Here is a 27,239-nt window from a genome sequence, read left to right on the forward strand (position 1 = left end):
AATTATGACTTACATAAAGACAAACAATTTAGAGGACCAAAATCAGCATGGTTTTACTTCAGGGAGATCATGTCAGACTAATCTAATTGACTTCTTTGATTATGTAACAAAAGTATTAGACAAGGGAGGAGCAGTTGATGTAGCATATCTAGATTTCAGCAAAGCATTTGACACCGTCCCACACAATAAACTTATTCACAAACTATATCTCCTTGGTCTAGATTCAAAAATTGTGAACTGGGTGGAATGCTGGCTTAAGGACAGAAAACAAAGTGTCTTAGTAAATGGAGTTCATTCAGCAGAGGGGGCTGTTACTAGTGGTGTTCCTCAGGGGTCAGTTCTGGGGCCTGTTTTGTTTAACATATTTATCTGCGATATCAGCAAAGGGCTACAGGGGAAAGTATGTCTCTTTGCAGATGATACAAAAATTTGCAACAGAGTGGATGTTCCAGGGGGGGTAGACAAAATGAGAAGTGATATACAACAATTGGAGGATTGGACAAACGACTGGGATCTAAAGTTTAACACAGCAAAGTGTAAAATAATGCATTTAGGCAAGAAAAATCCAAATGTTAATTACAGACTCAATGACACTTTACTGACTGTTACAGACGAGGAACAGGACTTGGGAATTATTATTTCAGATGATTTAAAACTTAGTAAACAATGTAGTAAGGCAGCGAGTAAGGCTAGCAGAATGCTTGGATGTATTGGTAGAGGTATTTGCAGCAGAAATAGTAAGGTTCTTATGCCACTTTATAGATCATTAGTTAGGCCTCATCTTGAGTATTGTGTGCAGTTCTGGAGGCCATATCTTCAGAAGGATATTAACAAACTTGAATCTGTGCAAAGGAGGGCTACCAAAATGGTACATGGTCTAAAAAATAAAACTTACCAGGATAGGCTCAATGACCTAAATATGTATAGCTTAGAGGAGAGAAGGGAAAGAGGTGATATGATAGCAACTTTCAAGTACATTAAAGGGTTTAGTAAAACTGAGGCTGTGGGTATTTTACATAAAATGGAAAATTCAAGAACAAGGGGTCATGAGCTCAAGCTAAAGGGTAGTAGATTCAGGAGTAATTTGAGGAAGCACTTCTTTACAGAAAGAGTGATTGATTTATGGAATAAACTTCCTCAAGAGGTAGTAGCAACAAACACTGTGGGGGACTTTAAAAATGCATGGGACAAGCATAAGGCTATCCTACGAACTAGATACGTTTATACTGTTAGGTAAGGTCGGGCAGACTTGCTGGGCCTATGGCTCTTATCTGCCGTCAATATCTATGTTTCTATGTTTCTATAAACAAATCTGTCCCACACTTTACAATAAGAGGATGAGTTCATTGTTCAGGTGACTAAGTGTTCTGCTGAATGATTTAGATAGAGAATTTAATTTTAAACAACTTTCCAAATTAATTATTTTATCTAATTTGCTTCTTTCTCTTGTTATCCTTTGTTGAAAAGCATACCTAAGAAGACTCAGGAGCAGCAATACACTACTGAAAGCTAGCTGCTGATCGGTGGCTTCACATTTATGCCTCTGGTCATTGGCTCACTGGATGCTTTCAGCTTACTCCCTGCAGTTTATTATTGCTCTTTCAAATAAGATATCAAGAGGCTGACGCATATTTGTTAAAATAAGTAAATTGGAAAGTTGTTTAAAATTGTATGTTTTTATTAGAACCATTAAATAAAAAAAAACATAATTTATGCTTACCTGATAAATTTATTTCTCTTGTAGTGTATCCAGTCCACGGATCATCCATTACTTGTGGGATATTCTCCTTCCCAACAGGAAGTTGCAAGAGGATCACCCACAGCAGAGCTGCTATATAGCTCCTCCCCTCACTGCCATATCCAGTCATTCGACCAAAACAAGCCGAGAAAGGAGAAACCATAGGGTGCAGTGGTGACTGTAGTTTAATTAAAATTTAGACCTGCCTTAAAAGGACAGGGCGGGCCGTGGACTGGATACACTACAAGAGAAATAAATTTATCAGGTAAGCATAAATTATGTTTTCTCTTGTTAAGTGTATCCAGTCCACGGATCATCCATTACTTGTGGGATATCAATACCAAAGCTAAAGTACACGGATGATGGGAGGGACAAGGCAGGAACTTAAATGGAAGGAACCACTGCCTGTAGAACCTCTCTCCCAAAAACAGCCTCCGAAGAAGCAAAAGTGTCAAATTTGTAAAATTTTGAAAAGGTGTGAAGCGAAGACCAAGTCGCAGCCTTGCAAATCTGTTCAACAGAGGCCTCATTTTTAAAGGCCCAGGTGGAAGCCACAGCTCTAGTAGAATGAGCTGTAATCCTTTCAGGGGGCTGCTGTCCAGCAGTCTCATAGGCTAAGCGTATTATGCTCCGAAGCCAAAAAGGAGAGAGAGGTTGCCGAAGCTTTTTGACCTCTCCTCTGTCCAGAGTAAACGACAAACAGGGCAGATGTTTGACGAAAATCTTTAGTAGCCTGCAAGTAAAACTTCAAGGCACGGACTACGTCCAGATTATGCAAAAGACGTTCCTTCTTTGAAGAAGGATTAGGACACAATGATGGAACAACAATCTCTTGATTGATATTCCTGTTAGAAACCACCTTAGGTAAAAACCCAGGTTTGGTACGCAGAACTACCTTGTCTGAATCAAAAATCAGATAAGGAGAATCACAATGTAAGGCAGATAACTCCGAGACTCTTCGAGCCGAGGAAATAGCCATCAAAAACAGAACTTTCCAAGATAAAAGTTTAATATCAATGGAATGAAGGGGTTCAAACAGAACTCCCTGAAGAACTTTAAGAACCAAGTTTAACCTCCACGGGGGAGCAACAGTTTTAAACACAGGCTTAATCCTAACCAAAGCCTGACAAAATGCCTGGACGTCTGGAACTTCTGCCAGACGCTTGTGCAAAAGAATAGACAGAGCAGAGATCTGTTCTTTTAAAGAACTAGCTGATAAGCCTTTGTCCAAACCCTCTTGGAGAAAGGACAATATCCTAGGAATCCTAACCTTAATCCATGAGTAACTCTTGGATTCATACCAATAAAGATATTTACGCCATATCTTATGGTAGATTTTCCTGGTGACAGGCTTCCGAGCCTGTATTAAGGTATCAATGACTGACTCGGAGAAGCCACGCCTTGATAGAATCAAGCGTTCAATCTCCATGCAGTCAGTCTCAGAGAAATTAGATTTGGATGATTGAAAGGACCTTGTATTAGAAGGTCCTGCCTCAGAGGCAGAGTCCATGGTGGAAGAGATGACATGTCCACTAGGTCTGCATACCAGGTCCTGCGTGGCCACGCAGGCGCTATCAGAATCACCGATGCTCTCTCCTGTTTGATTTTGGCAATCAGTCGAGGGAGCAGAGGAAACGGTGGAAACACATAGGCCAGGTTGAAGAACCAAGGAGCTGCTAGAGCATCTATCAGCGTTGCTCCCGGGTCCCTGGACCTGGATCCGTAACAAGGAAGCTTGGCGTTCTGGCGAGACGCCATGAGATCCAGTTCTGGTTTGCCCCAACGATGGACCAGTTGAGCAAACACCTCCGGATGGAGTTCCCACTCCCCCGGATGAAAAGTCTGACGACTTAGAAAATCCGCCTCCCAGTTCTCTACGCCTGGGATGTGGATCGCTGACAGGTGGCAAGAGTGAGACTCTTCCCAGCAAATTATCTTTGAGACTTCTAACATCGCTAGGGAACTCCTGGTTCCCCCTTGATGGTTGATGTAAGCCACAGTCGTGATGTTGTCCGACTGAAATCTGATGAACCTCAGTGTTGCTAACTGAGGCCAAGCTAGAAGAGCATTGAATATTGCTCTTAACTCCAGAATATTTATTGGGAGGAGTTTCTCCTCCTGAGTCCACGATCCCTGAGCCTTCAGGGAGTTCCAGACTGCGCCCCGACCTAGAAGGCTGGCATCTGTTGTTACAATCGTCCAATCTGGCCTGCGAAAGGTCATACCCTTGGACAGATGGACCCGAGAAAGCCACCAGAGAAGAGAATCTCTGGTCTCTTGATCCAGATTTAGTAGAGGGGACAAATCTGAGTAATCCCCATTCCACTGACTTAGCATGCATAATTGCAGCGGTCTGAGATGCAGGCGCGCAAATGGCACTATGTCCATTGCCGCTACCATTAAGCCGATTACTTCCATGCACTGAGCCACTGACGGGCGTGGAATGGAATGAAGGACACGGCAAGCATTTAGAAGTTTTGATAACCTGGACTCCGTCAGGTAAATTTTCATCTCTACAGAATCTATAAGAGTCCCTAGGAAGGAGACTCTTGTGAGTGGTGATAGAGAACTCTTTTCCACGTTCACTTTCCACCCATGCAACCTCAGAAATGCCAGAACTATCTCTGTATGAGACTTGGCAATTTGAAAGCTTGACGCCTGTATCAGGATGTCGTCTAGATACGGAGCCACCGCTATGCCTTGCGGTCTTCGAACCGCCAGAAGTGAGCCCAGAACCTTTGTAAAAATTCTCGGGGCAGTGGCCAACCCAAAGGGAAGAGCTACAAATTGGTAATGCCTGTCTAGAAAGGCAAACCTTAGGAACCGATGATGATCTTTGTGAATCGGTATGTGAAGGTAGGCATCCTTTAAGTCCACTGTGGTCATGTACTGACCCTCTTGGATCATGGGTAGGATGGTCCGAATAGTTTCCATTTTGAATGATGGAACTCTGAGGAATTTGTTTAAGATCTTTAGATCCAAGATTGGTCTGAAGGTTCCCTCTTTCTTGGGAACCACAAACAGATTTGAATAAAATCCCTGTCCTTGTTCCGTCCGCGGAACTGGATGGATCACTCCCATTACTAGGAGGTCTTGCACACAATTTAGGAATGCCTCTTTCTTTATCTGGTTTGCTGATAACCTTGAAAGATGAAATCTCCCTTGTGGAGGAGAAGCTTTGAAGTCCAGAAGATATCTCTGAGATATGATCTCCAACGCCCAGGGATCCTGAACATCTCTTGCCCACGCCTGGGCGAAGAGAGAAAGTCTGCCCCCCCACTAGATCCGTTTCCGGATAGGGGGCCGTTCCTTCATGCTGTCTTGGGGGCAGCAGCAGGCTTTCTGGCCTGCTTGCCCTTGTTCCAGGACTGGTTAGGTTTCCAGGACTGTCTGGAATGAGCAACAGTTCCCTCTTGTTTTGAAGCGGAGGAAGTTGATGCTGCTCCTGCCTTGAAATTTGATTTGGCCCTGTCCTGAGGAAGGGTATGACCCTTGCCTCCAGTAATGTCAGCAATAATTTCCTTCAAGCCAGGCCCGAATAAGGTCTGCCCCTTGAAAGGAATGTTGAGTAATTTAGACTTTGAAGTCACGTCAGCTGACCAGGATTTAAGCCATAGCGCCCTACGCGCCTGGATGGCGAATCCGGAATTCTTAGCCGTTAGTTTAGTCAAATGAACAATGGCATCAGAAACAAATGAGTTAGCTAGCTTAAGCGTTCTAAGCTTGTCAATAATTTCATTCAATGGAGCTGTCTGGATGGCCTCTTCCAGGGCCTCAAACCAGAATGCCGCCGCAGCAGTGACATGCGCAATGCATTTATTATTATTTATTATCGGTTATTTGTAGAGCGCCAACAGATTCCGCAGCGCTAAATCTGCATGCAAGGGGCTGTAAAATAAAACCTTGTTGAATAAACATTTTGTTAAGGTAACCCTCCAATTTTTTATCCATTGGATCTGAAAAAGCACAACTGTCCTCAACCGGGATAGTGGTACGCTTTGCTAAAGTAGAAACTGCTCCCTCCACCTTAGGGACCGTCTGCCATAAGTCCCGTGTAGGGGCGTCTATTGGAAACATTTTTCTAAATATAGGAGGTGGGGTAAAGGGCACGCCGGGTCTATCCCACTCCTTGCTAATAATTTCTGTAAGCCTTTTAGGTATAGGAAAAACGTCAGTACACACCGGCCCCGCATAGTATCTATCCAGCCTACACAATTTCTCTGGAATTGCAACTGTGTTACAGTCATTCAGAGCAGCTAATACCTCCCCAAGCAATACACGGAGGTTCTCAAGCTTAAATTTAAAATTAGAAATCTCTGAATCAGGTTTCCCCGAGTCAGAGATGTCACCCACAGACTGAAGCTCTCCGTCCTCATGTTCTGCATACTGTGACGCAGTATCAGACATGGCTCTAACAGCATTTGCGCGCTCTGTATCTCTCCTAACCCCAGAGCTATCGCGCTTGCCTCTTAATTCAGGCAATCTAGATAATACCTCTGACAGGGTATTATTCATGATTGCAGCCATGTCCTGCAAGGTAATCGCTATGGGCGTCCCTGATGTAATTGGCGCCATATTAGCGTGCGTCCCCTGAGCGGGAGGCGAAGGGTCTGACACGTGGGGAGAGTTAGTCGGCATAACTTCCCCCTCGACAGAACCCTCTGGTGATAATTCTTTTATAGATAAAGACTGATCTTTACTGTTTAAGGTGAAATCAATACATTTAGTACACATTCTCCTATGGGGCTCCACCATGGCTTTCAAACATAATGAACAAGTAGGTTCCTCTGTGTCAGACATGTTTAAACAGACTAGCAATGAGACTAGCAAGCTTGGAAAACACTTTAAAACAAGTTTACAAGCAATATAAAAAACGTTACTGCGCCTTTAAGAAACACAAATTTTCCCAAATTTTGAAATAACAGTGAAAAAATGCAGTTACACTAACGAAATTTTTACAGTGTATGTAATAAGTTAGCAGAGCATTGCACCCACTTGCAAATGGATGATTAACCCCTTAATACCAAAAACGGAATAACAAATGACAAAAACGTTTTTTAAACAGTCACAACAACTGCCACAGCTCTACTGTGGCTTTTTACCTCCCTCAATACGACTTTTAAAGCCTTTTGAGCCCTTCAGAGAAGTCCTAGATCATGCAGGAAGAAGCTGGATGTCTGTGTCTGTAATTTTTGCTGTGCAAAAAAAACGCTAAAATAGGCCCCTCCCACTCATATTACAACAGCGGGAAGCCTCAGAGAACTGTTTCTAGGCAAAATTCAAGCCAGCCATGTGGAAAAAACTAGGCCCCAATAAGTTTTATCACCAAACATATGTAAAAAACGATTAAACATGCCAGCAAACGTTTTAAAATACACTTTTATAAGAGTATGTATCTCTATTAATAAGCCTGATACCAGTCGCTATCACTGCATTTAAGGCTTTACTTACATTACTTCGGTATCAGCAGCATTTTCTAGCAAATTCCATCCCTAGAAAAATATTTTAACTGCACATACATTATTACAGGAAAACCTGCACGCTATTCCCCCTCTGAAGTTACCTCACTCCTCAGAATATGTGAGAACAGCAAAGGATCTTAGTTACTTCTGCTAAGATCATAGAAAACGCAGGCAGATTCTTCTTTTAAATACTGCCTGAGATAAACAGTACACTCCGTTACCATTTAAAAATAACAAACTTTTGATTGAAGAAATAAACTAAGTATAAAACACCACAGTCCTCTTACGACCTCCATCTTAGTTGAGAGTTGCAAGAGAATGACTGGATATGGCAGTGAGGGGAGGAGCTATATAGCAGCTCTGCTGTGGGTGATCCTCTTGCAACTTCCTGTTGGGAAGGAGAATATCCCACAAGTAATGGATGATCCGTGGACTGGATACACTTAACAAGAGAAATATAAAATTTATGCTTATCTGATAAATTAATTTCTTTCTTGGTGGTGAGTGTCCACGATTCTTTACTGTTGGGAATTCTGGCCACCAGGAGGAGGCAAAGACACCCTATACCAAGAGTTTTTAATCCCTCCCACTTCCCTGTACCTCACAGTCTATCGTATAGCCCAGAAATGGGAGAAACAGATAGAAAAAGTAGAGAAAACCTAAATTATGCTTACCTGATAATTTTCTTTTCTTCTGATAGAAAGAGTCCACAGCTGCATTTATTACTTTTGGGAAATAATAACCTGGCCACCACGAGGAGGCAAAGACACCCCAGCCAAAGGCTTGAATACTCCACCCACTTCCCTCATCCCCCAGTCATTCTGCTGAGGAACAAGGAACAGTAGAAGAAATATCAGGGTGAAAGGTGCCAGAAGAATAAAATAAGGACGCCCCACATAAAATTACGGGTGGGGAGCTGTGGACTCTCTCCATCAGAAGAAAATTATCAGGTAAGCATAATTTATGTTTTTCTTCTTAAATGGAAAGAGTCCACAGCTGCATTCATTACTTTTGGGAAAACAATACCCAAGCTATAGAGGACACTGAATGCCAAAACGGGAGGGTACAATAGGCGGCCCATTCTGAGAGCACCAAGCCAGAAAAACACAAACCATCCCAAACCCCGCTTCTTCAGAGCCGGGCAGAAAATTAAGAGTGAAAATGGCCCCCGAGGACACAGACTCATAGCCAGTCCGAAGACCAACCAGAGAACCCAAACAGACTCAGTGAACCAACACTCCACCAAAAGGACCGTCGCCCCATAGGCAGTCCCACACTTCCTGTACTAGTACAAATACCCAAATCCCCCAAAAAGAAAAGGACAAGGGAAGCCAACAGTATACCCAATAGGTATAAAGATCCACTAAAGGAACAATCTCCTGTAGACCATAAGAGCCTAAGGATCGTACAGAAGCATCACAAAATGACAGCCGAGAACCAAGTCCTCGACATCTGAACTCAGAAAAAAATTAGTAATGAAGAGAGTGTAGGAAACCCAGTAAAAATTGTCTGAGTCCAGAAACTCACCATCCTTCGTACAAATCCGAGACCTCCGCAAGGTAAACCGCTGACAAGGTAAAAAACAAATTGCCCACCCTCCCAGACAGAGGGCACCCACCAGGCAAACTAAGGCGCCAGACCAAACGAAGTCCAGTGGCCCAAACCTGCGAACGAACAACCGATCTTAGATCGCACCCGCAACCGGACCAGCCCAAGCAACGGCAGATCTGAGCAGGGAAACAAGGTAACAGAAGGCCGACCCACAAAAGCGAAAGAAGAGACACAGCTACTCCATCTAGAGACACTCAAGAAGGCACGAGATCCAAAGAAAACTCATGAGCCAACCACCTAAAGTCTCAACATCGGCCAACAGCTAGAAGGGAAACCAGATCCCAGAAGGTGACCCGTCCCCAAGGAGAAACAGAGATAGTCCAAGAAGGTCGCGAAACCAGAGACCCCCAATGGAACAAGTCACAAAAGGACAAATTCCAAAGCCTTCAAAATGGCTAAAAACCACCCTGACGTGCGGACAAAAATGCGCTAGGGCCTCTATCCTTCGCACCACGTAGAAGGAATACTCCGGCTCCCAAAAGGCGAGAACAATGGAGAGAGACGCAGCAATTTCGCTGACCTGTCCCCCGAGAGATGGTTATAAAAAACCGAAACACTCCCAAGAACCACTCGGACCCGAGAGCGCTGGTAAATGCTTAACTAGAAGCAAAATAACACAAAAATTATTGTGAGAAATTGGCACCCCTACCAGCCCTGCTAGGCCGATAGCCACCATGTGTCTGAAAAAGTTGCGCAACAGCAGAACTGAATCCAAGCAGGGCCAGCCCGCAACAGGGTTACCACTACCAAGCAGACTAATTCTACTCTCAGAGAGAGGAAGAAAATATTTAAAAGATTAACATTGAAGTAACGTGTTCCTAACAACTTCAATAGAAGCAAAACCACGAGTATCGATCCCAGAAAAAAAAGTTCCCACAGGAACTATTATAAGGAAAACAAAAAATAATCCTACCGGACATAAATTAAAACAACAGGCAACCCGACGGTTAACACCCAAAAAATGAACAGAAGGCCAGCAGGACCCACCTAACGGAAAACCTGTTCTACAAAACTGGGAAGGATCTCGATAACAAGACTTAGAGATATATCATCCCCCCACGTCTAACAAGGTTGTGTCATTCGAATAAAAAGCTACCGAGTCCCATAACCCATAAGAGTAGGGTCCCCCAGTAACCTGAAAACGTGTCTGAGGAAGACACTAAGGCGAGCCCGCCTGTAACGAAAAACACAGCACTCTGGAAAGGTTACTCCCTCAGGGATCTGCATATGTCCTCCCAGGGCCGAGAGACCCGGGATAATCGTGCACAAGCACAATCGCAAACAAACATCTGGAATCTGCAGTCGAGCCAGTATCAAAAGGATGTAGAAGCAAAAATGCACCACCACCTCGGGGGGGGGGGGGGGGGGACAGACTCCCATCCGAGGAGGGAAAGACATAACTTGGCTTACCCGCATGTGTAGTATTAGAAGGGAGCGGTAGGGAACTTGCCTCCCGAAGGACAGGGTCCCCCGAGGCAGAAGGCTCAGCAAGGAACAAGGAGCTCTAGAACGGCCTGAGGAAAATAACTGATGGACCTGTGTCCAAGGGTCCGATTCACACTTATCACAGGACGAGGAGTCTGAGCCAGAAAGTTGACCCGATTCAACCTTAGTATCCTCCATAGTTGGATACCTAAAATCGGACTATAAAAACAAAATAGAAACGGCACCAGACACCCCCAATGACTGGGGCACTCACCACCTCTTGAGAACCAGACCGCAGCAGACTATTGCTCAGACGCCCCACAGACAGGAATGTGTAAATGGGAGACACGGACGTAAAAACGCCCGGTCACCAGGTGAACCGTACAGTCAAAAAAGAAAAAGCGTGCCCAACTGCAATATGTTCCAAGCCGAGAGCCAGAAAAACACTACACAAAAGCAGGTTAAATCACCTAATAAAAACATGATTAACAAACCCCGCTGTTCAATAATCCCCCTCAGGAGATATTAACCCTTGATTCCAAGATACTAAAGGAGTCCCACTGAGACCCTGAATTTTACCTAACAAATGCGTGCAATCAGAGAAGGTAAATGAAACGATCTTACCGGAATCCACGCCGTGGAACACGAACACGGCCCTTCAAGTGTGACGAATAGTAGCATCGCCTCCACAATGGACTTGAGAGAAGACAGCAGGTAGCGAAGTGAAGTTCGACAACGCCAAGTGCTGAAGGGAGCTGTGAATACGAGTCGGGATGGTATCGCAGGGGAAGCTCCCGCTGCAACTCCGGACTCTCACTTTCGCCCAAGCCCTCACATGAGAGACTGACAGGACTACTTAAAACTCCTGTTTCTTGTCGAAGAGTAGCACCCTCCATAAGAAACATTAATATAGAAAAAATAAAATAATAATAAAAAAAAAAAACTTCTGACACTTCTCTGCCAACCTCCTGGGAAGAAAGGCAAAGAATGACTGGGGGATGAGGGAAGTGGGAGGAGTATTTAAACCTTTGGCTGGGGTGTCTTTGCCTCTTCCTGGTTCTTATTTCCCAAAAGTAATGAATGCAGCTGTGGACTCTTTCCATTTAAGAAGAAAAAAGAGGTGCAAACTAGGACTGCCGCCAACTGGAAAACAAATCGAATGGGCTTGGAGACAGCTCTCTGGCACCATTTTATCAACTTTCACAAAATAAAAAGTTCAAAATGGAATGCTACAGAGGTGATATAATTACCCTGAGGTGTGGCAATAAACAGAATTTTTTTTTAAGATAGTAGATTTATTGTATATTTAAAATGTAGGTTCTTTAAGGCTTTAATTCTGAACATGATATTAAAGTCTACATTAATATTTCATGACTGATAGAACATGTAATTTCCAACAACTTTCTATTTTCCAATTTGCTTCGTTCTCTTGGTTATTTTAGTTGAAGAGAATACCTTGATAGGCTCAGGGTGGCAATCCACTAATGGGAGCTAGCTGGCAATTGGTGGTTGCACCTTCTGGTATCCTTTGTTGAAAAGTATACCTAAGTAGGCACAGGAGCTATTGATTAGTGGCTGTACATATATGCCTCGTAATTGGTTCACCCAATGCTTTCATCTAGTCGCCAGTAGTGCATTGCTGCATCTTCAAAAAGTGATACCAAGAGAATGAAGCTAATAAGATAATGAAAGTAAATTGCAAAGTTATTTTTAGGGTTTCGCGTCCCTTTAAGCTTTTTACACCATGGCAGAGGAAGAGACAGAGGGATCCTAAAATAGTGCACTGGTTGTACTTAGCCCAATCAAAGTATTATGGTAACTCAAATGGTTGTCTATAGCCTTTTTTCTTAAACAGATGTGGAGGTTACCAAGAAATAGCAAGAGATTAGAATGAGAGTCCCTTACCTTGGCTAAGCAGGATGTTTTAAACCGAGTGTTAAAATGTGTGTAGGAGTCAGGACGCATGGCTGTCTTGGCAAATTTTTCCTTCACTGCGGAGAAGATGAAGAAAAAAAAAAAAAAAAAAAAAAGAAGGATTAATAATATAAATATGTAAAGAATTACACAGGAAATCATATATTATTTTAAAGTGCGCCCGTAAAGGGGAAAATATGCCCGATTATGTGCACACGTTAAATAACCAGCCATTACAAGTGGCTGGTTAATGCTCCAGCGAGTTCGCGGGAGCACTTAGCGCAATTAACCAGAGGTTAAAGTGAGGGGATGTGGGGTGTTAGAAAAGTGCCTTTACATTGCGGTCTATGGGGACTGAGTTTTAACTTTAAATATATATATGTATATACAGTATATTCATATACATAAATATTTTTAATTTGCTACCCAACGCAGTGCGAATTACCCCCTGCGCTGTGCTAAGTGCTTTGCCGTGTCTCACAGCATGAGAACGAGGCTCCTATGGAAGCGTGCTCTTGTGAGCGCAAGGCTCCAGGCAATGCAATCGTGAGGTTGCGCTCACATTGCGCCTAACTTTGAATTCCCCACTCTAAGCTACTCATAATGCCCTTTGCCATTTAGGGACCCATCCCTCCCTTTCTCCTAATCATTTATTTTCTGTAGCGTAGGGAACCCTCCCTTTCCTTCCCCTCAAGTGTCCCCTCCAGTGATGGGTGACCCAACCCGCCTCACTTTTTCCCTCCCACGGCACCATTGCAACAGATACACAGCGACAACGTCTGTATCAGTAATCTGGCTTTATATAGTAAAGGGAGCGCAATAGTAGGGAACGCAGCATGCGCCTCTGTAGGTACTACGTCAACACAGTACGTCTATTTAGCACAAGGGATTAATATGCTGAAAGATCACACTTGCATTGAATATTAAAAGGTAAAAAAGCCTTTTATACTAACTGTATCAGGACAAAATACCTTCTCCTTGACCAGTGCTGCCCCCCTTGATGACCAAAGGAAGTTGATTTCTGTTAGACTGACATTCTATGATGACAAGAGAGGAGTTTCCATCGCTAGCTACAGCACCCCCTCTACCCATCTCCTCTGTACAATGATCCTCCATAATTTTATCCATCGCCTGTTCTCCCTCATCAGACTCTGAAAAGAGATCTTCAAATATAAGAGACAAAAAGTGAATGCACTGTAATGTTAACTGCCTGTTACAGAAAGAAATTCATTATTTGGGTATGGCTCTTCAAGATAACAATAGCCCTCTGTCTAACAAGAACAATCATGCACTGCTAAGTAATAATTTGTTAACATAATACAATTAAGAAGATATATATTTGATTCTGACCTGCATGGTCCTTACACTGCACAGGGCTAATGTCTAGACAGGGTGGTGAGGAGATGCATGGTCGAGGGGCTGTACCACGTGGCATCCCGTTAGTGATGAAAGTAGAATCTCTCCGATTCTCTAGGCTAGCGTCTGCTAAAAAAAAATATATAAATGTTAGGTATTTCCAGCAATAACCACAATGACTTGGTAATGTTAAAGCTTAGCAATTCTGTTTACCTGCACTGGAGTGAAGAGCAGCTGGCAGATATGGAGCAGTGCTACGGAAAAAGAAAATATATCAACAATGACTCTTATTAAGTAGAAGAGAAAATAGACAACAATAATTAATTAAAGGGACACTATACCCAAACATTTTCTTTCACGATTAAGGTAGAGAATAAAATTTTAAACAACATTCCAATTTACTTCTATTACCTAATTTGCTTCATTCTTTAGATATACTTTAATGAAGAAATAGCAATGCACACGGTGAACCAATCACAGGAGGCATCTATGTGCAGCTACCAATCAGCAGCTACTAAGCATATCTAGATATGCTTTTCAGCAAAGAATATCAAGAGAATGAAGCAAAATAGATAATAGAAGTAAATTAGAAAGTTGTTTATAATTGTATGCTCTTTCTAAATCGTGAAAGAAAAAATTTGGGTTTCATGTCCCTTTAAGATAAATAACGTTTGAACTTTTGAGAATGGCAATATTGTACTAATTTAAGCTTTGATGTATTGAAACTTTTTTTGTTTTTCTTTTTTTGTAAACTTAAAAATGTAATCAAAATTACAAAAATAAAATAAAAATATAAAACATTAAAAAAATAAAACCAACCCCATTAAAAATGAATTCTCTAACATATACTGTGCAAAATCTTACTTTGAAACAACAACTTCAAAATCTGGAGCGGCCAGGAAGTCCCAAATAAAAATGACATCGCCAGCACTGATAACACACTGTTGGTCAGGGGAAAAATCCACTTGCTGTATGGCTTCAGAGTGACCAATGAAAGCCTGAAAGGACAGAGATCAACAGAAAGGTGTTTCATATGCTTTGTCAAAACAAAATCACTGTAGTTTGGAAGATTACAGTAAGTATTTTTTTTTACCATAGAATGTCCATTTAATACAGGAGATAAATAGAAGTACCTTGGAACAGTATGCAGGCATTTAGGTGCAATATACAAAAAAACAATTTATGCTTACCCGATAAATTCATTTCTGTCATGGTGGTGAGTCTACAATCCTTTACTCCTGAGAATTACTCTTCTCTACGACTAGGAGGAAGCAAAGATTCCCAAACCCCAAGAGCTCTATGAAACCCCTCCCACCTCGCAGGTACCTCAGTTGCCACTTCTATTGTATAGCCAAGCAAAATGGGCTAGGAAAAAGCAATAAGAGCAATAAAAGGAGCAGGGAAAAACAGAAATTATGCTTACCTGTTAATTTCATTTCCATCTGTGGGAGGAGTCCACTGCTTCATTCATTACTTGTGGGAATTAAGAATCTGGCCACCAGGAGGAGGCAAAGACACCCCAGCTAAAGGCTTAAAGGGACAGTCAACACCAGAATTTTTGTTGTTTTAAAAGATAGATAATCCCTTAAATTACCAATTCCCCAGTTTTGCATAACCAACAGAGTTATAATTATACACGTTTTACCTCTATAATTATCTTGTATCTAAACCTCAGCAGACTGCCCCCTTATTTCAGTTCTTTTGACAGACTTGCATTTTAGCCAATTAGAGCTGACTCTATGGTAAATTCATGTGCATGAACTCAATGTTATCTATATGAAACACATGAACTAAAACCCTCTAGTGGTGAAAAACTATAAAAATGCATTTAGATTACAGGCGGCCTTCAAGGTCTAAGAAATTAGCATATGAACCTCCTAGGTTTAGCTTTCAACTAAGAATAACAAGAGAACAAAGCAAAATTGGTGATAAAAGTAAATTGGAAAGTTGTTTAAAAATTACATGCCCTATTTGAATCATAAAAGTTTTTTTGGACTTGACTGTCCCTTTAAATACCATCTCCAATCCCCTCATTCCCCAGTCATTCTGTCAAGGGAACAAGGAACAGTAGGAGTAATATCAGGGTATAAATGGTGCCAAAAGATTAGTAATACATTTAGGTCCGCCCACCAGAGAAATTGGGCGGGTGCAGTGGACTCTCCTCCCACAGATGGAAATGAAATTATCAGGTAAGCATAATTTATGTTTTCCATCTTAATGGGGGGAGAGTCCACTGCTTCATTCATTACTTGTGGGAACAAATACCCAAGCTCTAGAGGACACTGAATGAAAAAAATGGGAGCGTAAAAGGAGGCGGACCCTATACTGAGCACCACAGCCTGCAGAACCTTTCTCCCAAAAGCAGCTTCCACCGAAGCAAAAACATCAAATTTATAAAGTTTTGCAAAAGTATGTAAGGAAGACCAAGTGGCCGCCTTACAAATTTGTTCCATAGAAGCCTCATTCTTAAAGGCCCAAGAAGAGGCCACAGCTCTAGTCGAGTGAACCGTAATCCTTTGAGGAGACTTGTGTCCCGCTGTCTCATATGCCAGACGGATTATACTCCTCAACCAAAAAGATAGAGAAGTGGCAGAGGCTCTTTGTCCCCTGCGCTTCCCTGAATACACAACAAATAAGGACGAAGTCTGCCTGAACTCATTCGTGACCTGAAGATAAAACTTTAACGCCCGAACCACGTCCAGATTATGAAGTAACCTCTCCTTCGAAGAAGAAGGGTTAGGACACAAAGAAGGAACTACTATTTCCTGATTGATGTTACGACTCGACACCACCTTGGGAAGGAATCCCAATCCAGTGCGAAGAACAGCCTTATCGGCATGAAAAAACAAATAGGGAGGCTCACATTGCAAGGCCGACAACTCAGACTCTGCGCACCGATGCAATAGCCAGTAATAATAGGACTTTCCATGAAAGAACCTTAATGACAAGTGCATGCATAGGCTCCAACGGAGCCCTCTGCAAGACCTTAAGAACCAAGTTTAAGCTCCAAAGAGGAGAAGGATTCTTGAAGACAGGTCTGATCCTAACCAGAGCCTGAACAAAGGACTGAATGTTAGGAAGCTCTGCAAGCTTCTTATGCAACAGTACAGATAAAGCCGAGATCTGTCCCCTTAGGGAAATGGTGGCAAGACCCTTATTCAGACCGTCCTGGAGAAATGCCAAAATCCTGGATACCCTGACCTTATGCCAGGGATATCCTCGTTCCTCATAACCAGGACAAGTAGGTCCTCCACACCTTATGGTAGATGCGTCGAGTGACCGGCATCCTGGCCTGAACGAGAGTGTCAATCATCTTTTCCGAAAATCCTCTCTTGGCTAAGACTAGTCCAATCTCCACGCAGTAAGCCTCAGAGAATCTAGATTTTGATGTAGGAAGGGACCTTGAACCAGCGGGTCCCTGAGACAAGGTAACTTCCATGGCGGAGATGACGACATCGCCATCAGATCAGCAAACCACATCCTCTGCGGCCACAACGGAGCATTCAGAATAGCCGAAGCTTGCTCCTGCTTGATGTGGGCCACCACCCGAGGTGGTAGAAGAGGTAGCGGTGGAAATATGTAAATTAGGTTGAAGTCCCAGGGTACCACCAAGGCATCTATCAGTTCTGCATGGGGATCCCTAGATTGCGACCCGTATCTGGGTAGCTTGCAAATGAGTCTGGACACCATGAGATCTATCTCTGGCGTCCCCCATCTGCTGCAGATTTCTGCAAACATCTCGGGATGGAGGGACCATTCCCCTGGATGAAACGTCTGTCTGCTCAGAAAATCCTCTTCCCAGTTGTCCAAACCCGGAATGTGGATCGCTGAGAGCTAACAATTGTGAGTCTCCACCCACTCCAGAATCCGAGATACTTCCCTAATAACTAAGGAGCTTTTCGTCCCCCCCTGATTTACGTAAGCCACCGAGGTAATGTTGTCCGACTGGAATCTGATGAATCGGGACGACCCCAGAAGTTACAAAATATTTATCGGTAAACTCGATTCTTCTCGAGCCCATCTGCCCTGTGTCCTTCTGGCACCCCAAACAGCTCCCCACCCTAATAGACTTGCATCTGTGCTCACAATCTCCCAGGATGGTCTCAAAGAGGATGTCCCCTGAGACAACTGCCCCGGTCGGGTCCACCAAAATAGGGACTCCCGCACCGGTCTGTCTAGAGATATCTGTTGGGACAGATCTGAATGATCGCTGTTCCATTGTCTCAACATGCACAGCTGAAGAGGTCCGAGATGGAACCTGGCAAATGGAATGACATCTATGCTGGATACCATGAGCCCAATCACCTCCATACACCAGGCCACAGATGTCCTGGAGGATGTCTGAAGAGCTAGACAGTTGGACGCAAGCTTGCAGCGTCTCTGATCTGTCAAAAATATCTTCATGGCTGAAGAATCTATTATCGTACCCAGGAATTCCACCCTGTTGCTGGGGACCAATGAACTCTTTCCTTCTTTATCTTCCACCCATGGGACCGAAGGAGAAGAGCTCTTAATTGATCCTCCACAAGACTGTAGGAAGGAGCCTGGACCAGGATATCGTCCAGATAAGGTGCCACTGCAATACTTGCAATACTACAATAAGGTGCCACTACAATACTAGCTACAGCGAGAAGAGCTCCCAGAACCTTTGTGAAGACTCTTGGGGGAGTCGCCAGACCAAAAGGAAGGGCCACAAACTGGAAGTGCTGTTCCAGGAAGGCGAATCTTAGAAACCTGAAGTGATCCTTGTGGATTAGAACATGAAGGTAAGCGTCCTTCAGGTCTTTCAGGTCTATAGTCGTCATGAATTGCCCCTCTTGAACCAGGGGCAAAAATGACCTGATCGTCTCCATCTTGAACGACGGAACTGACAAAAATTTGTTTAGGGCCTTTAGGTCCAGAACTGGACGGAACGTGCTCTCCTTCTTTGGGACCATGAAAAAGTTTGAATAATACCCCAGGCCTCTTTCTGCCGGAGGGACTGGGACGATTACTCCGAGAGATGAGAGATCCCTCACACACCCCAGGAAGGCGTCTCTCTTTTCTAGTCTTGAAGATATGTTTGACAGGTAGAATCTGCCTCTAGGCGGATAAGACTTGAAACCTATCCTGTAACTCTGGGATACAACCTCCAGAACCCAAGGGTCTATAATGTCTCTTCTCCAGGTCTCTGCAAAAAGATATAGTCTGCCTCCAACATGATCCGAAGATGGACCGGGGGCCGCCCCTTCATGCCGACTTTGATTCAGCTGGCTTCTTATTCTGCTTGGACTTGTTCTAAGAGTAAGCTGGCTTCCAAGATCCCTTGGATTGCTCAGACTTTGCGGCAGGCTGCTGGCGCTGAGACGTCCACACGAAAGGGATGAAAAGTAGATCCCTTAGGTTTAGACTTCTTATCCTGAGGCAAGAAGGCACCCTTGTTACCCGTGACCGTAGATATGATAGAATCCAGGCCCGGGCCAAACAAAACCTTCCCCTTGAATGGGAGGGAAAGCTAACGAGACTTAGAAGTCATGACCGCAGACCACGACTTTAGCCACAGAGCCCTGCGTTCTAGAACAGAATGCGCCACTCTTAAGGCCTTGATTCGTTCTAGAATTTCATCAAGAGGAGTCTCTACCTCGACCATAGCTGATAGAGCGTTACACCAGTAGGTAGCCGCACCAGCCACCGCAGCGACTGCCGCCGCCGGTTGAAAAACAAACCCTGTGAGTTGGAACATCTTCAGCAGCATGGACTCCATCTTTTTATCCATGGGTTCCTTGAAGGAGGAGCTATACTCTTGCGGAATATTCATTCTCTTAGCAAGCGTGGAGATAGCACCATTCACCTTAGGGACAGTTCCCCACAGTTCAAGCTGCACGTCCGGAACGGGGAAAAGCTTTTTAAAAGAAAAAGAGGGGGAAAAGGACGAACCAAGTTTCTCACATTCATTCTTAATAATGTTAGCCATTTTGACTGGAACCGGGAAGGCCGGGGGCACTACCCTGTCCTCATAAACCCTATCCAGTTTAGGGATCGAAGGTTCCTCCGGTAGTTTCGGTTCCGGAACCTCCAACATAGCAAGCACCTCTTTCAGCAGAAAGTGCAAATGTTCCATCTTAAATTTGAAATCTGGCTCCTCTGCAGACGGAGGCCTAGACGTAGCCGATTCCGACCCAGAAGCAACATCCTCCGATAAGTCGGGAGTTGTCCTCCTCAGCGTATAATGTGTCAGAGACATCCAGCGACGGATAGCAGTGCCATACCTTTCGCATGCACTTAGTAGGGCGAGGCATCACATTAATGGCCGCAGAAACTGCCATCAGTAATTGATTGGTGAAGTCTGGAGGCCAAAGGAGGAGGATTAGTAAGGCCCTGGGGAACTGCGTGTGTAATTGGAAATGATTGCAGGGAACGCACCTTGCAGGGTGGGGAGCCCTCAGAGGTAGACGGCTCAGTTGTACTAAATACCTTATTCTTTTTGGAAATAGCAATAATGTCAAAGCATGTGGAACAGAGTTGCATAGGCGGTTCAACTGGAACCTCCTCACAATATACACAGTTAATGGGTTTGGATAAAGAGGGGGTGTCCTCTAACATATACAAGTCCTCCATAGATTGCGCCTTTATTACGGACTTGATCAAAAATAAATGGCACCTTTATATCCCAATGGCTGGGGCACTCACCACCTCCTATGACCCAGACTACAAGAAACAGCTTTCGTCTCCTTCGAACGCAGGTTGAGAAAGAGGAAGTTGCAGAGGCCACACAGTTGCAAAAGCCCTGTGACGAAAGGCAAAGAATGATTGGGTGATGAGGGGAGTGGGGGAGGTATTTAAGCCTTTGGCTGGGGTGTCTTTGCCTCCTCCTGGTGGCCAGGTTCTTAATTCCCACAAGTAATGAATGAAGCAGTGGACTCTCCTCCAATTAAGATGGAAAAGATGTGCGGTAAAAAAACACAAAAAACCATAGGGTGGGGGTCTCATGGACTCTCACCACCATGAAAGAAAGAAATTTATCAGGTAAGCATAAATTAAGTTTTCTTTCATACAGGTGGTGAGAGTACACAATCCATTACTTCTGGAAACTAATACCCAAGCTGTGGAGTACACGAGTAATAACAAAGGGTGGGATTTAGAAACACCTTTATTCCACTGAACAACTAAATCCACAACCTCACAAAACCCCAAAAAACATAATTTATGTAAGAACTTACCTGATAAATTCATTTCTTTCATATTAGCAAGAGTCCATGAGCTAGTGACGTATGGGATATACATTCCTACCAGGAGGGGCAAAGTTTCCCAAACCTCAAAATGCCTATAAATACACCCCTCACCACACCCACAAATCAGTTTAACGCATAGCCAAGAAGTGGGGTGATAAGAAAAAAGTGTGAAAGCATAAAAAATAAGGAATTGGAATAATTGTGCTTTATACAAAAAATCATAACCACCACAAAAAAAGGGTGGGCCTCATGGACTCTTGCTAATATGAAAGAAATGAATTTATCAGGTAAGTTCTTACATAAATTATGTTTTCTTTCATGTAATTAGCAAGAGTCCATGAGCTAGTGACGTATGGGATAATGACTACCCAAGATGTGGATCTTCCACGCAAGAGTCACTAGAGAGGGAGGGATAAAATAAAGACAGCCAATTCCGCTGAAAATAATCCACACCCAAAATAAAGTTTAAATCTTATAATGAAAAAAACTGAAATTATAAGCAGAAGAATCAAACTGAAACAGCTGCCTGAAGTACTTTTCTACCAAAAACTGCTTCAGAAGAAGAAAACACATCAAAATGGTAGAATTTAGTAAAAGTATGCAAAGAAGACCAAGTTGCTGCTTTGCAAATCTGATCAACCGAAGCTTCATTCCTAAACGCCCAGGAAGTAGAGACTGACCTAGTAGAATGAGCTGTAATCCTTTGAGGCGGAGTTTTACCCGACTCGACATAAGCATGATGAATTAAAGATTTCAACCAAGATGCCAAAGAAATGGCAGAGGCCTTCTGACCTTTCCTAGAACCGGAAAAGATAACAAATAGACTAGAAGTCTTTCGGAAATTCTTAGTAGCTTCAACATAATATTTCAAAGCTCTAACTACATCCAAAGAATGCAATGATTTCTCCTTAGAATTCTTAGGATTAGGACATAATGAAGGAACCACAATTTCTCTACTAATGTTGTTAGAATTCACAACCTTAGGAAAAAATTTAAAAGAAGTTCGCAACACCGCCTTATCCTGATGAAAAATCAGAAAAGGAGACTCACAAGAAAGAGCAGATAATTCAGAAACTCTTCTGGCAGAAGAGATGGCCAAAAGGAACAAAATTTTCCAAGAAAGTAATTTAATGTCCAATGAATGCATAGGTTCAAACGGAGGAGCTTGAAGAACCCCCAGAACCAAATTCAAACTCCAAGGAGGAGAAATTGACTTAATGACAGGTTTTATACGAACCAAAGCTTGTACAAAACAATGAATATCAGGAAGATTAGCAATCTTTCTGTGAAAAAGAACAGAAAGAGCAGAGATTTGTCCTTTCAAGGAACTTGCAGACAAACCTTTATCCAAACCATCCTGAAGAAACTGTAAAATTCTCGGAATTCTAAAAGAATGCCAGGAAAAATGATGAGAAAGACACCAAGAAATATAAGTCTTCCAGACTCTATAATAAATCTCCCTAGATACGGATTTACGAGCCTGTAACATAGTATTAATCACAGAGTCAGAGAAACCTCTTTGACTAAGAATCAAGCGTTCAATCTCCATACCTTTAAATTTAAGGATTTGAGATCCTGATGGAAAAAAGGACCTTGCGACAGAAGGTCTAGTCTTAACGGAAGAGTCCACGGTTGGCAAGAGGCCATCCGGACAAGATCCGCATACCAAAACCTGTGAGGCCATGCTGGAGCTACCAGCAGAACAAACGAGCATTCCTTCAGAATCTTGGAGATTACTCTTGGAAGAAGAACTAGAGGCGGAAAGATATAGGCAGGATGATACTTCCAAGGAAGTGACAATGCATCCACTGCTTCCGCTTGAGGATCCCTGGATCTGGACAGATACCTGGGAAGTTTCTTGTTTAGATGAGAGGCCATCAGATCTATTTCTGGAAGTCCCCACATTTGAACAATCTGAAGAAATACCTCTGGGTGAAGAGACCATTCGCCCGGATGTAACGTTTGGCGACTGAGATAATCCGCTTCCCAATTGTCTATACCTGGGATATGAACCGCAGAAACTAGACAGGAGCTGGATTCCGCCCATACCAGAATTCGAGATACTTCTTTCATGGCCAGAGGACTGTGAGTCCCTCCTTGATGATTAATGTATGCCACAGTTGTGACATTGTCTGTCTGAAAACAAATGAACGATTCTCTCTTTAGAAGAGGCCAAGACAGAAGAGCTCTGAAAATTGCACGGAGTTCCAAAATATTGATTGGTAATCTCACCTCCTGAGATTCCCAAACCCCTTGTGCTGTCAGAGACCCCCAAACAGCTCCCCAACCTGTCAGACTTGCATCTGTTGAAATTACAGTCCAGGTCGGAAGAACAAAAGAAGCCCCCTGAACTAAACGATGGTGATCTGTCCACCACGTCAGAGAGTGTCGTACAATCGGTTTTAAAGATATTAATTGAGATATCTTTGTGTAATCCCTGCACCACTGGTTCAGCATACAGAGCTGAAGAGGTCGCATGTGAAAACGAGCAAAGGGGATCGCGTCCGATGCAGCAGTCATAAGACCTAGAATTTCCATGGATAAGGCTACCGAAGGGAATGATTGTGATTGAAGGTTTCGACAAGCTGAGATCAATTTTAGACGTCTCTTGTCTGTCAAAGACAGAGTCATGGACGCTGAATCTATCTGGAAACCTAAAAAGGTTACCCTTGTCTGAGGAATCAATGAACTTTTCGGTAAATTGATCCTCCAACCATGATCTTGAAGAAACAACACAAGTCGATTCGAATGAGATTCTGCTAAATGTGAAGACTGAGCAAGTACCAAAATATCGTCCAAATAAGGAAATACCACAATACCCTGTTCTCTGATTACAGACAGAAGGGCACCGAGAACCTTTGTAAAAATTCTTGGAGCTGTTGCTAGGCCAAACGGCAGAGCCACAAACTGGTAATGCTTGTCTAGGAAAGAGAATCTCAGAAACTGAAAGTGATCTGGATGAATCGGAATATGCAGATATGCATCCTGTAAATCTATTGTGGACATATAATGCCCTTGCTGAACAAAAGGCAGGATAGTCCTTATAGTTACCATTTTGAATGATGGTATCCTTACATAATGATTCAATATTTTTAGATCCAGAACTGGTCTGAAGGAATTCTCCTTCTTTGGTACAATGAAGAGACTTGAATAAAACCCCAGCCCCTGTTCCAGAACTGGAACTGGCATAATTACTCCAGCCAACTCTAGATCTGAAACACATTTCAGAAATGCTTGAGCCTTCGCTGAATTTACTGGGACACGGGAAAGAAAAAATCTCTTTGCAGGAGGCCTTATCTTGAAGCCAATTCTGTACCCTTCTGACACAATGTTTTGAATCCAAAGATTGTGAATTGAATTGATCCAAATTTCTTTGAAAAATCGTAATCTGCCCCCTACCAGCTGGGCTGGAATGAGGGCCGCACCTTCATGTGGACTTGGGAGCTGGCTTTGCTTTTCTGAAAGGCTTGGATTTATTCCAGACTGGAGATTGTTTCCAAACTGATACCGCTCCTGTGGGTGAAGGATCAGGCTTTTGTTCCTTATTGTGACGAAAGGAACGAAAACGATTATTAGACCTAAATTTACCTTTAGACCTTTTATCCTGTGGTAAAAAAGTTCCTTTCCCTCCAGTAACAGTTGAGATAATAGAATCCAACTGAGAACCAAATAATTTATTACCCTGGAAAGAAAGGGAAAGTAAAGTTGACTTAGAAGACATATCAGCATTCCAAGTTTTAAGCCATAAAGCTCTTCTAGCTAAAATAGCTAGAGACATATACCTGACATCAACTCTAATGATATCAAAGATGGCATCACAAATAAAGTTATTAGCATGTTGAAGAAGATTAACAATGCTATGAGAATTATGATCTGTTACTTGTTGCGCTAAAGCTTCTAACCAAAAAGTTGAAGCTGCAGCAACATCCGCTAAAGATATAGCAGGTCTAAGAAGATTACCTGAACATAAATAAGCTTTTCTTAGAAAGGATTCAATCTTCCTATCTAAAGGTTCCTTAACCCCTTAATGACAGAGGACGTACCAGGTACGTCATAGGAAAAACTCCCCTTAGTGACAATTGACGTACCTGGTACGTCCTCTGCCTTTTGAAGTGCTGGGAGCGATCATGATCGCTTCCAGCTGCTTACAAGGGATTGTAGTGATGTCTCAATATTGAGACATCACTGCAATCCCCTATATTGCCCACCGATGCAGAAAGGGCCACTCTGTGGCCCTCTCTGCATCGGCCATTGATGGCTTAACATTTGTTCACGTTGGTGGGTGGGAGCAGCTTCCATCGGCACTGTTTGCCGTTGTAATATGCTGCCTCTCTTACCGATCTTGTCGGCGATTGTGGGCTGGTGCGGCCGGGGGGGGGCGGGGGGTGGCGTGTGCGCGCGCGCGCACGCAAAATGTGCATTTTAAAAAAAAAAACAATACAGATGAATGCTGATCTCTGTATTGGGGGAGGGATGTAGATTGTTGAGGGGGGCCAGCTACACTACAGAAAACAAATGATTTACATAAAAAAGTTAAAAAAAAAAAACAAATTTGGGGGGCAAATTGGGTACTGGCAGACAGCTGCCAGTACCCAAGATGGAGGCATATATGTAGAGGGGTCCAGGGGAGTGTTAGAGAAATGTATGGGGGGATCAGGGAGGTTGTGGGGTAAGGGGGGATCCATCACTGCAGACAGTATAAAAAAAAAAAAAAAAAAAGCTTTTTATTTCAGTACTGGCAGACTTTCTGCCAGTACTTAAGATGGCAGTGACAATTGTGAGGTGGGGGAGGGAAGAGAGCTGTTTGAGGGGGGTCAGGGGGGATCAGGGGGTGGGATGTGTCAGGTGGGAGGCTGATCTCTACAATAGAGCTAAAAATTAACCCTACAAGCTACCTAATTAACCCCTAACTGCTGGGCATATTACAAGTGTGCTGCGCAGCAGCATTTAACGGCCTTATTATTACCAAAAAGCAACGCCAAAGCCATATATGTCTGCTATTTCTGAACAAAGGGGATCCTAGAGAAGTATTTACAACCATTTGTGCCATAATTGCACAAGCTGTTTGTAAATAATTTCAGTGAGAAACCTAAAATTGTGATAAATTTAACAATCTTTTTTTATTTGATCGTATTTGGCGGTGAAATGGTGGCATGAAATATACCAAAATGGGCCTAGATCAATAATTTGGGTTGTCTACTACACTACACTACACTAAAATTAAACCTAAAAGCTCCCTACAAGCTCTCTAATTAACCCCTTCACTGCTGGGCATAATACACACGTGGTGTGCAGCGGCATTTAGCGGCTTTCTAATTACCAAAAAGCAACGCCAAAGCCATATATGTCTGCTATTTCTGAACAAAGGGGATCCCAGAAAGGTATTTACAACCATGTATGCCATAATTGCATAAGTTGTTTGTAAATAAATTCAGCGAGAAACCTAAAGTTTGTGAAAAAATTTGTGAAAAAGTAAACAATTTATTTTATTTGATCGCATTTGGCAGTGAAATGGTGGCATGAAATATACCAAAATCGGCCTAGATCAATACTTTGGGATGTCTTCTAAATAAATATATATACATGTCAATGGATATTCAGGGATTCCAGACAGATATCAGTGTTCCAATGTAACTAGCGCTAATTTTGAAAAAAAGTGGTTTGGAAATAGCAAAGTGCTACTTGTATTTATGGCCCTATAACTTGGAAAAAAAGCAAAGAAGATGTAAACATTAGGTATTTCTAAATTCAGGACAAAATTTAGAAACTATTTAGCATGGGTGTTTTTTGGTGGTTGTAGATGTGTAACAGATTTTGGGGATCAAAGTTAGAAAAAGTGTGTTTTTTTCAATTTTTTCCTCATATTTTATATATTTTTTTATAGTAAATTATAAGATATGATGAAAATAATGGTATCTTTAGAAAGTCCATTTAATGGCGAGAAAAACGGTATATAATATGTGTGGGTACAGTAAATGAGTAAGAGGAAAATTACAGCTAAACACAAACACTGCAGAAATGTAAAAATAGCCATTGTCATTAAGGGTAAGAAAATTGAAAAATGGTCCGGTCATTAAGGGGTTAAAGGAAGTACTATCTGCCGTAGGAATAGTAGTACGTTTAGCAAGAGTAGAGATAGCCCCATCAACTTTAGGGATTTTGTCCCAAAATTCTAATCTGTCAGATTGCACAGGATAGAATTGCTTAAAACGTTTAGAAGGAGTAAATGAATTACCCAAATTATTCCATTCCCTGGAGATTACTTCAGAAATAGCATCAGGGACAGGAAAAACTTCTGGAATAACTACAGGAGATTTAAAAACCTTATTTAAACGTTTAGATTTAGTATCAAGAGGACCAGAATCCTCTATTTCTAATGCAATTAAGACTTCTTTAAGTAAGGAACGAATAAATTCCATTTTAAATAAATATGAAGATTTATCAGCATCAACCTCTGAGACAGAATCCTCTGAACCAGAGGAACCATTATCAGAATCAGAATGATGATGTTCATTTAAAAAT

General features: G+C 42.7%; 1 protein-coding gene across 1 annotated transcript in view; it reads right to left on the reverse strand.

Annotated features, from left to right (window-relative positions):
• The window catches only part of WDR90 (WD repeat domain 90), a 213,155-nt gene that overhangs the window by 55,258 nt on the left and 130,658 nt on the right, over positions 1-27,239 (reverse strand). Inside the window, exons 23-27 of the mRNA XM_053694218.1 lie at positions 14,371-14,504; positions 13,720-13,760; positions 13,501-13,635; positions 13,122-13,313; positions 12,142-12,227 (exon numbers count right to left, since the gene is read on the reverse strand). Of these exons, the coding sequence (XP_053550193.1) occupies positions 12,142-12,227; positions 13,122-13,313; positions 13,501-13,635; positions 13,720-13,760; positions 14,371-14,504 (588 nt within the window). The remainder of the gene's footprint in view (positions 1-12,141; positions 12,228-13,121; positions 13,314-13,500; positions 13,636-13,719; positions 13,761-14,370; positions 14,505-27,239) is intronic.

The sequence above is a fragment of the Bombina bombina genome, chromosome 11, assembly GCF_027579735.1.
Source record: "Bombina bombina isolate aBomBom1 chromosome 11, aBomBom1.pri, whole genome shotgun sequence".
Lineage (NCBI taxonomy): Eukaryota > Metazoa > Chordata > Amphibia > Anura > Bombinatoridae > Bombina > Bombina bombina.